Here is a 13,266-nt window from a genome sequence, read left to right as displayed (position 1 = left end):
AAGTCGCAACTGTATTAACAGTGTTAAGAAAAAGGAAACAAACTTGCAAGACGTTTTCATCTTGCGAAGCAAGCCCATAGGGAAATTCGTCTTGCGAAGCAACTCAAAAAACAAAAAACCCTTTCGTCTTGCAAGTTTTCCGTCTTGCGAGGCATTCGTCTTGCGAGGTACCACTGTAGTGTGAGACACTTTTGCCATAGACGTCCTGCTCAAAATCTGAGGCTAGGTGCCTCAATGCACCAAGCCATACCCAGAAAGAATTGGCTAACATCACAAAACTAAAACTCTGCCACACCAACATTAGATATCATGGGGTACTGACAGCCTCAATTACAATGCGATCAAAACAAGAATTAAGAAAGGAATGGAAGTGTGTTGAAGAATATATTGTACAATATCACTCCAATGGAAATCTTTGGGTAAGTACTGATTGAGTTCATTAAGCTAAGATGCAAAGATTCTAGAATAGAGGATTGATTAATGTGATGAATAAATATGAACACAATGATAGAGTTTTAATGTAGCGAGAAGGAAATCACGCACATAGGTGAGCGAAGTCATATGGGTATTTGGGTAAATGGTGGATAGGGTATAGGGTATAGGGTCAGATGTGGGGAATCCGTATATTTAATATATGTTATGTACAGTGCTGAAAAGGGACGCGGGTGGCGCTGCGGGTTAAAGCCTCAGTGCCTAGGACTTGCCGATCGAAAGGTCGGCGGTTCGAATCCCCGCGGCGGGGTGCGCTCCCGCTGCTCGGTCCCAGCGCCTGCCAACCTAGCAGTTCGAAAGCACCCCCGGGTGCAAGTAGATAAATAGGGACCGCTTACTAGCGGGAAGGTAAACGGCGTTCCATGTGCTGCACTGGCTCGCCATATGCAGCTTGTCACGCTGGCCACGTGACCCGGAAGTGTCTGTGGACAGCACTGGCTCCCGGCCTATAGAGTGAGATGAGCGCACAACCCTAGAGTCTGTCAAGACTGGCCCGTACGGGCAGGGGTACCTTTACCTTTACTACAGTGCTGAAATTGTACGGTAACTAACGTGTAATTTGAATTTAATAAATAAATATAGGACATTTTTTAAAAAAATAAATAGATATCATGGGGTATAAATAAAATAACTAGAAACCTTAACAAACGATATCTTCAAAACTATTCCCACTCCCCCTCTGGTGGAAAATCAACAAAGATCTGGTGAGATGGTGTAAAACCAATTTCACCATGATTAAAATGATAATACAGTGGTACCTCGGGTTACATACGCTTCAGGTTACATACGCTTTAGGTTACAGACTCCACTAACCCAGAAATAGTACCTCGGGTTAAGAACTTTGCTTCAGGATGAGAACAGAAATGGTGCTCCGGTGGCGTGGCAGCCGCAGGAGGCCCCATTAGCTAAAGTGGTGCTTCAGGTTAAGAACAGTTTCAGGTTAAGAACAGACCTCTGAAACGAATTAAGTACTTAACCCGAGGCACCACTGTACTCCCAAAGCTAACCTACCTCTATTCCAAAGCCTTCAAAACTGGATTCCCTCAACCCAACTCCATAAATAGGAAAAACAACAACACTCATTTATCTTCTCGCAGAAAACCCCCCCAAGTTGGCTATGACTTTCTGTGATTGGTTTTCTTTTTAGAAGAAGAAGAGAAGAGTTTGGATTTGATATCCCGCCTTTCACTCCCTTTAAGGAGTCTCAAAGTGGCTAACATTCTCCTTTCCCTTCCTCCCCCACAACAAACACTCTGTGAGGTGAGTGGGGCTGAGAGACTTCAAAGAAGTGTGACTGGCCCAAGGTCACCCAGCAGCTGCATATGGAGGAGTGGAGACTCGAACCTGGTTTCCCAGATTATGAGACTACCGCTCTTAACCACTACACCACACTGGCTCTCAGTATTTAAAAAATATCGAAAGAATTTGTAGAGTCTGGAACTGGCAGCCCTTCTTTCGAATGTCAGAGATTGAACCCTGAAAGGAGGAAGGGCCAGCCTGCAAGAAAGGACATACTGTAGTTAGGGGTAGAGCATCTTCTTTGCGTGCTGAGCAACCCAGGTTTGACTGCCGGTCCGTGGAGACAAAACTGAGCTACGTGGTCTGACTCCATACAACTCGGCTTCCTGTGCTGACAAAATAGGTAGTGGAGAATGTGTAAGGGGCAATAGAGGGAAGAACAGGAGTATCCATGGAGCAGGAAAGGATTGGCGAAGGCTTTGCTTTTGACTGTAAAAACATGACTTGCCATGTTCATTGGATCAGACCAAAGGTTCATATAGTTTAGTGCTATGTGTCTCCATCGGTGCCCATCTAGATCAGCTATGGGGAATCTTTGGCCCTCCAGATGTTGGTGGACTATAACTCCCATCGTCCCTAGCTGTTGGCCATGTTTGCTAGGGCTGATGGGAGTTGTAGTCCAGAAACATCTGGAGGACCAAAGACGCCCCTGGAAAGCTCATAAGTAGAGTGCAGCAGAGCAGCCATCCCATGGTTTTTGTCTCTGGCATCTGCTATTCAGAGGGAGAGTGCCTCTAAAACCAGAAGTTCCACTTTTTAAAATTATCATGGCTCATAGCCGTTGTAGTGACCCTCTCTTTTTTTGGTTATAAATGTTGAACAAGGCAAATCTACCCTTTGTGGCCTCATTGTGCAGGGCTGTTCTGTCATGTCGTGTTGACTTTGGAGTGTGTTTTTTAATAGAACTTCAACTCACCTGTATGGCTCTGAACAAGCTCAAGGGCGCCCATTTTAATCTCCATGCTCTTGAGTCCACCCTGAAGACCCTGGATCTCCTAGAGGCCAATGAATTACTGCAGGAAGTGATGAAGACAGCTAAAGCTGACAGTAAGACTTCTGGGTTGGGTCTGGGTGGGAAGGTGCTATTCTCTTTTGAACAGTCTCTTGCAGACTAAAGGGCCTCGGTCCAGTATAGCTGAAGGAGCGTCTCCACCTCTATTGTTCTGCCCGGACACTGAGGTCCAGCGCCGAGGGCCTTCTGGCGCTTCCCTCACTACGAGAAGCCAAGTTACAGGGACCCAGGCAGAGGGCCTTCTCAGTAGTGGCACCCACCCTGTGGAACGCCCTCCCATCAGATGTCAAAGACAAAAATAACTACCAAACTTTTAGAAGACATCTGAAGGCAGCCCTGTTTAGGGAAGCTTTTAAGGTTTAATAGGTTATTGTATTTTAGTGTTTTGTTGAAAGCCACCCAGAGTGGCTGGGGAAACCCAGCCAGACGGGCGGGGTATAATTAAATTATTATTATTATTATTATTATTATTATTATTATTATTATTGCTTGAAGAAAAAGACAGTTGTGCAGGGGCCAAATCTTGATTAGCTTGGTACAGGCTGGGATGATTTGCTCTATTTTTTTTCCTGATTTACACTTTGCCTTTTAGGTCACGGCAGGGTGAATTTTAGAGAATTCATGAGGGTTTATACGCTTTTACCAGAACTCCTGGAAGCAACGGGTAAGGACAAACCAGCCTTTTATTTTATGGCTCTGTGCCAACTGAGAGATCTTTCCTTGTTGCGGTACCTAGAACCGTTCATCAGGTTCCAGGGCAGCCTTTGCCAAACCTGCTACCTTCCAGAATACAACTCCTATCATCCCTGCCCCTTGGCTGGAGCTGATGGGAGTTGTAGTCCAAAACATCGGGGGAGGGGGCAGGAGGTTTGGGGAAGGCTTTCCCAGAAAACATGTTTTTGTCATCATTCCCTAGCAATCTCAAGCTCAAAGCTGATGCTCAATTCTGTGATTCCGTGCCCTGATAGTCGACTTTATAAAATGCAAATCAGCCATAGGAGGTTGAGAGTTAGTCTCGTGTGTGTGTGTGTGTGTGTGTGTGTGCTCTTAACCCTTTCCTGCCAATAAATGGCCAGGCTACTTTTCCACTTGCAGGGAGGAAATCCTTTGTTAGCCGTAGTTTTAGGCTTGCTCCCAAATGAATGAAAAATGACCAACTGCATCTTCATCCCTCCTGCCCTTGGCAGTGCTGACGGACGCTATGAATGCCATGAGTAATATCAGAGGTGACCAAGTCCAGGTGGATGACCTGCCCAAAACCTTGGCCAATGTGGGCATCAAATTGACACCAGAGGAACTCCAGCAGCTGGTCCACTCAGTTCCAGTCACAGGTGAGATCAGGACACTTGCTTGGGGCCATGTTGTGTCTTTTTGCATTGTAAGCCTGTGGAAAAGGACTGTCATTCCCCCCCCCCCTTTTCCCTCGCTGCTTTAATGAACCACATTGCCGTCAGTATTTCCAGTGCCGGATTTACGTATAAGCTAAACAAGCTATAGCTTAGGGCCCCACTCTCTTGGGGGCCCCAAAAAAATGTAAAGGAAAAAAACCTGGATGTACATTTCCAAAATATAAGATAAATAACCAATAAAATAAATCCTACATACAGCAACAGTGTTTGGTGTTGTGTAGGCTCCTATGATGTAAGTCATGGGCCCCGCCTGCTAGCCTGCTCCCTAAAATATCACTGGTTTGCTCATTTCTATATATAGGGTGCCTACGTTCTGTATGTGCAAATGGCTTTAGATACCTATTAGGTCCATAAATTACCATATAGCATATATTCAACACAAAAAACAGCGACAATTTGTTGTTGACAAAGGACAGCTGGACGTATAAAGGGCCTCATTACCTTCAGTAGTTTAGGGCCTCATCAAACCTAAATCTGGCCCTGAGTATGTTACATTACCCTTCTCTCCCCCCCCCAAAAAAAGTCCCACACTGACACACTGAGACAGTTAACTTGTGCCTAGGGCTGTACAACTGCAAGCAAAAACCGAATATCTGAATGTCTACCATACCGATAGCATCATTCACATGGAAAACTGGATGTCAGGGAGAAAGGTGATTTGTAAGCTGCTCAAGGAGCCTTTTTGGCTGAAGAGCAGGATTAATAATAATAACCAGTTGATTATTTTTTGGTGCCAAGACAGATCGCAGAAACGTTTGTAAGAACAAATGCAAGATCGCCTTACCCCACAAAGGCCCACTCAGCCTCTTCGTTCTGCAGAACTCTGGCTGCTACAGATGCCACATAATACTCGTTCCACAGTTATAAGAAATCAGTATTTTAGTCTGACAGCACCTACGCTTTGGAACGCCTGCCTTTTGACACCATTGTACACTTTCCGGTGCCTCCTAAAAGCCATTTTTTTTGGACAAGCCTACCCAGATATGTAGGATGTTTGCATGTGTTTTAATGTTTTAAATAGCTGTTTTTAATTGTTCTTAACTGATGCTTTTATTGTTTTGCTGTTTTCTTTTTCTGAACTGCTTTTGGGACATTTGTTTTTTGTTTTGTTTTGTTTTAAAGAAATCAGGCGGTAGATAAATTTTATGAAATAAATGAATAAATAAGAACAAGATTTCCCACACGTAGGTACAAGTTATCCCCCTCTACTTCTCTGCTATTCTGTTCCTTACAGGAGACGGGACTGTAGGCTTTGATGAGATTATTAGGAGTATAACTGGTACGCAGTCTATCTCAGAATTTGATGGTAAGACCACAGAAAACAATATCTTGATTGCCCAACAATACTTCAGTGCATATGAAAATATTGAGTGAATGTGCAGATGAGGGAAGGGGTTAATAATAATAATACAGTAGCACCTCGGCTTACATTACCCTCGGGTAACGTAAACTTTGGGTTGCAAAAGCGGCAAACCAGGAAGTGTTTCGCCGCACGCACATGCGCAGAAGCAGTCTACTGCCATGTGCGCATGCGCAGAAGCAGTCCCTCTGGTTGCAGAAACCTCAGGATCCGACCAGCGCTCCGGAACGGATCCCGTCTGCAATCGGAGGTGCCAGAAGGGTACATTTTTAAGGTTTTACAGCCTATATTCAATTCCAACTATTTTCTTTGCTACGTGTTTTGTGGTGTTAAATCTCAGCTGGGGCTCTCTCACCCAAAGAGTGTTTGCCCCCAGATTGGGTCTTGGCTTCCGGTATTCTAACATTTACAACAGAAGGGGTGTCACACCTTGCCTCTGTTGTTATCTTACCGTAGATTCATGTACCGGTAACTTTATTGCAATAATCAGTGTACAGAAGTAGAAATACGTGCTTCCGAAAATTTGTGACATGTGGTCTGATGCATGGAAGGGGTGTGTGGGTGTGTTGAGACTGTCTCTTCCATCCTTGCATCCCTCAGTATCCCCATACGGGCATCCTTCAGGGTGATACAGGCATGCTCTGCCATAGGGTTGCACCGTGCGGCTTGCAACCGCTGGTCTTTTCAGGTGCGTTTCTCCCCTCTTGCTTTTCTACCACCTCTGCCCCTGTGAGGTCAGTCTTCCCTGCATCTCACAATTACTTTATCGCCCCTGGTGAGTTCCATCATTTACCATTGAATGACCCTTCCTTTGTTTTGTGTTTTTCCTGGGATCCTCGGAGCAATCAGGGAGTTGCTTCAAAGAGTCAAAATGACAGCAGTAACAGAATCGTTTATTTTGTCATGACAAAAATGGTACAGACAAGCGTTTGCCCGATGTCTGCCCCCGCCCCCGGCATGCTAGCTTTTTATACCCTGTAGAATGGACAGTCATCTGATTTCCGAGAAAACGCGTGTTTTACAAGAAATGCCATAAAAATTAGGTTTCATTTTTCCATATTTGGATCAACTTCCTTATTTCACGTATTTCCAGCCCCTCCCTCACAGCCCTGCTCTGCTAAAAGAAGAGTTTATTGTTTTATGGCCTTGTAGTCTTTACACCTCCCTGCAAAGGGACACACTGGCCATCTTGTTCTGCTACAGAAAGAAGTTTTGTTCTGTTACAGACATTAATGAAGGAAGAAGGAAGCTTTCTTTCTTTTGGGGGACCACATATAAAAAGGAAAAAGCAGGGATAAAAGGCAAAAAGCAGGGTTGGATATAAAAAAGGAAATAATATACTATAAAATAATAGTCTTATGGCCCTTCACCATCCCCTCTTGTTTGCCCAAATGGGGGTTAATGCCAGCTGTTCGCCTTTCAAGGATGTGTCCCCTCCCGGTTCTCGCTGCCTAAAACCAGCCTGTTGCAAATCATCTTACGGTTGTCTCCGGACTGCCGGTGGTGAAATGGGAACGAGTGTAAAAACGAACGCTCTTGATCCTTTGCTCTGCCAGCTTTAAAGAAGGCTTTTGACGCAATCAGCGGGCTCTGCAAACAGAAGATCAAGAAGGAAGAGTTGCCAGTTGCTCTGGAAATCCTGGGCATTCGGCTATCAGCCGAGGAACTTCAGCTAGCTCTGACATCTGTCTCCATTGATGGTGAGATTTTAATTAATTTTCTATATGTTCCCAAAGGCCTCCATGACATCATTCATAACAGTACAACCAACGTGGTTGTATTTCCTTGTTTCTCCGGCTAATATCCTAGGGTTCCATCTCCATTTAATCTTCTCCCTTCAGACTTAAGAAACTGAGCGCAGGGTAGGACTCTGTGAAGGGGGCAAGGGCATGCAAATAGGAGTGGACTAGGTTGACAAAACCTACAAGAGAGAGCACTATTGGGAGAGGGCCCAGTAAGTAGCTTAGGAGTCTCTGATGCTCCAGAATTGCTGCAGCTGAGCAGGTGTGGAAAGGAGACCACATGTGAGTTCAGATACAAGTTTAATAAGTAAACTTTTGCAGGAGGGACAACACCTGCATTGCAGCATCTAAGGGTCCTTCCAGGGGACGCGGGTGGCACTGTGGGTTAAACCACAGAGCCTTGGCTTTGCCGATCAGAGGGTCAGTGGTTCGAATCCCCGTGACGGGGTGAGCTCCCATTGCTCGGTCCCTGATCCTGCCAACCTAGCAGTTCGAAAGCACATCAAAGTGCAAGTAGATAAATAGGTACTGCTCCGGCGGGAAGGTAAACGGCGTTTCTGTGCACTGCTCTGGTTCGCCAGAAGCAGCTTAGTCATGCTGGCCACATGACCCAGAAGCTGTACGCCGGCTCCCTCGGCCAATAAAGCGAGATGAGCACCGCAACCCCAGAGTCGGCCACGACTGGACCTAATGGTCAGGGTCCCTTTACCTTTAAGGGTCCTTCTAGACTGGCTCTCTCACCATTCAGCCTGCCATAATCATGGGCATTTTGCTAGCACAAACAGCACCTCCCTTTGGGTGGGGCTCATCCATTTTCTTCAGGGCCTAGTATCCTCATCGCGCCATAGAGCATCACTTCGCCACTGGGATTCCTGGCATCTTCAGTGGGAACAGCACACACAGCTTCAGTTTCCAGCTGCAAATGCTTGGACGTCACTCCAGTCCTTGGTGGGAAAAGGTCATCTTCTGGGGGCTGGGAACTTCTGCGGCCACCATTGTTGCCTGGCTGTTGGCATATTTCCTTTTGCCATTCAGAAGGGTAGCAGGTGGCTTCTCGGTATTTAGAATGCATGCAAAAGCTTTCCTCGCTTTCAGCATGAACACAGAGATGTTCCTCGTGCACCTTTAGTCATGTATTTATATGTTTTATGTACAGCTTCTCTCACTCCCCCACCAAAGGCTGTTGGAAATCCACATTTTTTTTATTATTTTAATGGTGGGGCAATTTACAAAATATTTTTTTTCAGCCATGAGCTGATCTGTGGTTGATTGAAGGGGCTGTATCCCCTTTCGTGGCAAATACCAGCTAAATGGCACCTTTCCTGTGTGATCACTTGTTTGGCACCTTTTCTATGTGATCACTTTCCAAATGGCACCTTTCCTATGTGATCACTTATTTGTCTGATTGTTTCCCCTTTTCTCTCAATCCGTTGAAGGTTCAGGTAGACTGGACGGGATCGAATTCCTGAAGGTTTGGTTCAATTCCCCACACTTTTTTGAATTCATAGGTAAGCATTTGGAAAGCTGGGGAAAGTGAACTTGAGCCTAAGCTCCATGGAGGTTGGCAGGCTGTGATTGCGCTGCCATCGGGAGGTCAGCTGACAAACAAGTGGGGAATGAGGAGAGAAGAGCCTTGGCTCTGTCAGTTTACTGCTCTTTCCTCCTCATCCCTTCGCTTCCCATTCAGCAACAGTGACTGAATGGCCCTGTTTCTCAGCCTCTGCTCCACACTCAGCCAGTGTGGTGTAGTGGTTAAGAGCGGTAGTCTCATAATCTGGGGAACCGGGTTTGCGTCTCGGCTCCTCCACATGCTGCTGCTGGGTGACCTTGGGCCAGTCACACTTCTCTGAAGTCTCTCAGCCCCACTCACCTCACAGAGTGTTTGTTGTGGGGGAGGAAGGGAAAGGAGAATGTTAGCTGCTTTGAGACTCCTTAAAGGGAGTGAAAGGCGGGATATCAAATCCAAACTCTTCTTCTTCTTCTTCCGCACAATGCAGTGAGTGATCTGAGCCTAGAGTCAGAGGAGAAAATTCAGAGGGGTTTTTTTGTTTTGTTTTTTGCATTTAATGAGAAACTCCCAAACTTCTTCAGCCAATATCCAAGCCGAAACACCGCAATCCAAAATGTGCACTTCTCTCAATTTTTCGATGCCGTTCTTCAACTGAACCTATGTACAAAATGGGGGGTATAATAGGGGGGAAATGTGCTCTTTTTTGTGTAAATGTTATTTTAAACATTTTTTTTTTCAGTTCATTATATATAATTTCCCAGAATGCTTTTATTACCTTACACGTCCACCACATATGATAAAAGGTCCCTTCTTTTTCTTTACGTTTCCAACAGATATTTGTACCCCTCTTACACATTATTGCCAACTTACTAGGGGTTAAATGTTGGGATACTGCCAGGGAGACAAAGGCCATCATGCCTCCAGGCCGTCTCCCGGTCTCTGGTGGAAACAGTATCAGTCAATTAGTGACACGAGCCTCAGAAATAGCTGTCCACATTCCAGGACTCGTGCACGCCCTTTTCGCAGAGTTTCCACAACGAAAGATGCACCCAGGAGAGCATATTTTACAGATTTATTCAGCGTTGGTCAGAACAAAGGAAAAACATGTCTACCTGCTTCGATGTCAAGGCAACAGAGAGAAACAAAAGCTATATACAAAACAGAAACTTCCCGTGAGCAGGAAGTACGCAGGCTTGTTGCACACAACAGCCTGCTCCCTTTTTAAGGTGGAACGGAAATATCCTAACATTAAATACCAACAGTACATCATTTTCCTATAATTTTCTTTCAACGTACAGCATGCCGTGAATTTCAAATCCGTTCTCCATAACTTCTCAAAACGCTGACAGATTTTCGTGAGGATTTTTAAAATTACAAAATGGCAAACTCGTGCAGAAATGTGGCGAGTTGAACTACTCAGTACGGTGAATAAGGGGACTGATGGCAGCCCTTCCTCCCTCCCTCCCTCCCTCCCTCCCTCCCTCCCTCCCTCCCTCCCCATTCCTGTCCTCCTCCAGCACTGCGGGATGCCATGAAGCATGTTGAAAGCATCAGAAACAAGAAGATGACAGTTCAGCAGCTGGAGGGAAGTCTGGGTGGCCTGGGACTCTACTTGCCCAATAAAACTTTCAACGATATAGTCAAATCAGTCAAAACTGACGGTAAGAAATATTTACCTGTTGTCCGTCCTCTAAGCCCCTCTCTGTTCCTAGACAGTCGACATAGGCATTGCCTGGGCCTCACCAAGATTAATGAAGAAGCTTTTACAAGATAACATGAGGAAAAGCTGCATATTGTTTAGGGATGAATGGGTGGATGGATGGATGGATGGATGGATGGATTGGCTGCAGCCAATCAGAAGCCGCGCTTTGGTTTCCAAATGCTTTGGAAGTCGGACAGACTTCTGGAACGGATTCCGTTCGACTTCCAAGGTATGACTGTACAGGGATTCTTCTGCCTACAAAATCAACCCAGTCATTGTCTTCCTGCACACAATGGGCAGAGTGGGAGGTGGAGGAATTTAAAACTAATAGTGCCATCTCAGTGTGATATTTCATCTTTTACTAGCCATTTAGCACAGATTCTGGCTTTATCTGCATGATGCAAGAAAGGACCTAAATCTCATGCAATGTACTTTCTTTATCCCAATATTTTCCTTGCACGTTAAACTAAAAAAAAGTGTTTCCCCCCTCTCCAGAGAATGAGCAGATCTATTTCAAAGACTTTTTGTTAGGATTGGGTGAAACGGAGGATTTCACTGAACTGGAAGGTAAGTTCAGTGCTCTTTTCTAGTCTTCTTTGGTGAAACGGATACATATATCAAATGTCCTTATTTGAGATGTAGATTTGAGCACCATTTACCCCAACCATCCTCTTCCCTTCTTGCCTGCTACAGATTTCCTCCCAGATGCCTTCTTGCATCTTCCTCTATCTCTATCTATCTATCTATCTATCTATCTATCATCTATCATCTATCTATCTCTATCCTTTTTAGGTTCATACATTTCACTAATTTTACAATCATTCTGCCATTTCAAAACTTGACTTCCTTCGTCCTCTTTCTGCGGTTCCTTAAATTTGTTTTTAATATCTTCTGCATATCCAAATTAACTCCTTTACTCCTTTAAATATATACTCTTATAAAATTGCAGGTTATGACAATAATCCTGCCAATGTTTTCATCTGTTTATAATTTATCTGTAAATATTCAACAAACCATTTCCATTCTTTTATTTTAAAAAATTGTTATCTTGATTTCTTATTTGTATTCTTTCTTATTCTTATTCTTCTGGTAAGCTTTTGCCATAAGTTTCTGTATCCATTCTTCCTTTGCTGGGACTTCTGCTTCTTTCCATTTTGGGGCAAGTAACATTCTTGCTGCTGTTTTAGCATACATGAATAATCTTTCTCACCACTTTCACTCTTTTTCTCTCCCCCTGTTGCCTCCCTTTGAAAGCACATTATGAAGTATGAGATTCGGGGACGATTTGAATTAGCAGCTGCACAGGAGGAGGGGGAATAGGAAAGCCAGACGTGGTTGTTATATGATGAATTCTGCAGAAATTCAATATTTTTAAGGAAAACGTAACAGAAGGGGAGCAAAGCATGTTTATGCTGCAGTCAAGACAAGTTGAAAGTAGGGATGCTTGAGGATTTTGTTTGGTCTGCATTTTTAAGAATGCTTCCTGGACTAACATACAGAATACTTGTCCTTCGGGGGGTATTTTGGTTTTCATTTCTCAATATAGTTCTCGGCTCAAAAAAGTATCAAGACACGGTCAAAAATTCGTGTTTTAGGGTAAAATGCACAGGGCGGGGGGAATGTATTTTCATCCAGGTTTATTCAAAGCGGAATTATGCATAAATGGGAGGGATCAGACACTGAGGTCCAGTGCCGAGGGCCTTCTGGCAGTTCCCTCACTGCAAGAGGCCAAGTTACAGGCAACCAGGCAGAGGGCCTTCTTGGTAGTGGCACCCGCCCTGTGGAATGCCCTCCCATCAGATGTCAAAGAAGTTTTTAATGACTGATGTTTTAATGTATTTTTAATCTTTGTTGGAAGCCGCCCAGAGTTGCTGGGGAAACCCAGCCAGTTGGGTGGGGTAGAAATAAATTGTTGTTGTTGTTGTTGTTGTTGTTGTTGTTGAATGTATGCTATAGACCAATAATAGACTGACCCACCCCTCGCAGGATGATGTCCAAGCAGCTCTCCATATTGTGGATGATAGGGTCAGGCTAGATACATTTGTACTGTGATTGTGTACAAATAGATGTGTGGGCATAGGCCCGTCCAGGTGTGCTGGCCTCTGTTGTTGGCACTGGATTGGAACTTAGTCTTGCTTCTCTCCAGCCTTACAGCGTGCCGCCACCATCATCGACATAGGGAACAATGGCTGGATGCAACCAAAGGAGCTGCAGTCCACTCTGGATACTTTGGGCATCTACCTGAAACATGAAGAGTTCCAGGAAATTGCAAAGGAGCTCATGAATGGTGAGTTTTGTGGGCAAGGGGAAACTGAGCATGAGTTTTGGTTTTGCATGTTCAGTCTCTGCTACACAACAGAAAACACGATGTCTATGGCAGGCTGAGCCAGATATCTGTTCATGTTCTTCCTCATAAAAAAAACCCCTTTTCTCCTTTTCTTTTTGAGACCCTAACCATTTCAATCGCCCCCTTGGCTTCGGGCAATTATAGTTAAACAGTTTTGAAAGGAATTTATACGTGGAGTGGACTTTTCCCAAGACCATACTAAATGCCAGTGTGACCCTTTTCTAATGGAAGGAGCCAACGGTTTGGCTACTGCAGCTTATAAAATACTGTTGATTTGAAAAAATCCTTTAAAATTTCTACCATGTTTGTCTTGCAACAATCGTGTTGGGTTACCCGTTCTAGAATTGAGTTCCCCATTCAATATACAGTGGTACCTCGGGTTAAATACTTAAT

General features: G+C 44.6%; 1 protein-coding gene across 4 annotated transcripts in view; it reads left to right on the top strand.

The window, feature by feature from the left end:
- The window catches only part of LOC114582269 (uncharacterized), a 110,298-nt gene that overhangs the window by 37,693 nt on the left and 59,339 nt on the right, over positions 1-13,266 (top strand). For all 4 annotated transcript variants that reach the window (XM_028703172.2, XM_077917440.1, XM_028703174.2 and 1 more), the window contains 9 exons: positions 2,695-2,838; positions 3,396-3,467; positions 3,991-4,134; positions 5,447-5,518; positions 7,129-7,272; positions 8,751-8,822; positions 10,342-10,485; positions 11,022-11,093; positions 12,673-12,813. In XM_028703172.2, the coding sequence (XP_028559005.2) occupies positions 2,695-2,838; positions 3,396-3,467; positions 3,991-4,134; positions 5,447-5,518; positions 7,129-7,272; positions 8,751-8,822; positions 10,342-10,485; positions 11,022-11,093; positions 12,673-12,813 (1,005 nt within the window). The remainder of the gene's footprint in view (positions 1-2,694; positions 2,839-3,395; positions 3,468-3,990; positions 4,135-5,446; positions 5,519-7,128; positions 7,273-8,750; positions 8,823-10,341; positions 10,486-11,021; positions 11,094-12,672; positions 12,814-13,266) is intronic.

Source organism: Podarcis muralis, chromosome 13 (genome assembly GCF_964188315.1).
Source record: "Podarcis muralis chromosome 13, rPodMur119.hap1.1, whole genome shotgun sequence".
Taxonomy (NCBI): domain Eukaryota; kingdom Metazoa; phylum Chordata; class Lepidosauria; order Squamata; family Lacertidae; genus Podarcis; species Podarcis muralis.
This window is presented reverse-complemented; position numbering and strand designations above follow the sequence as displayed.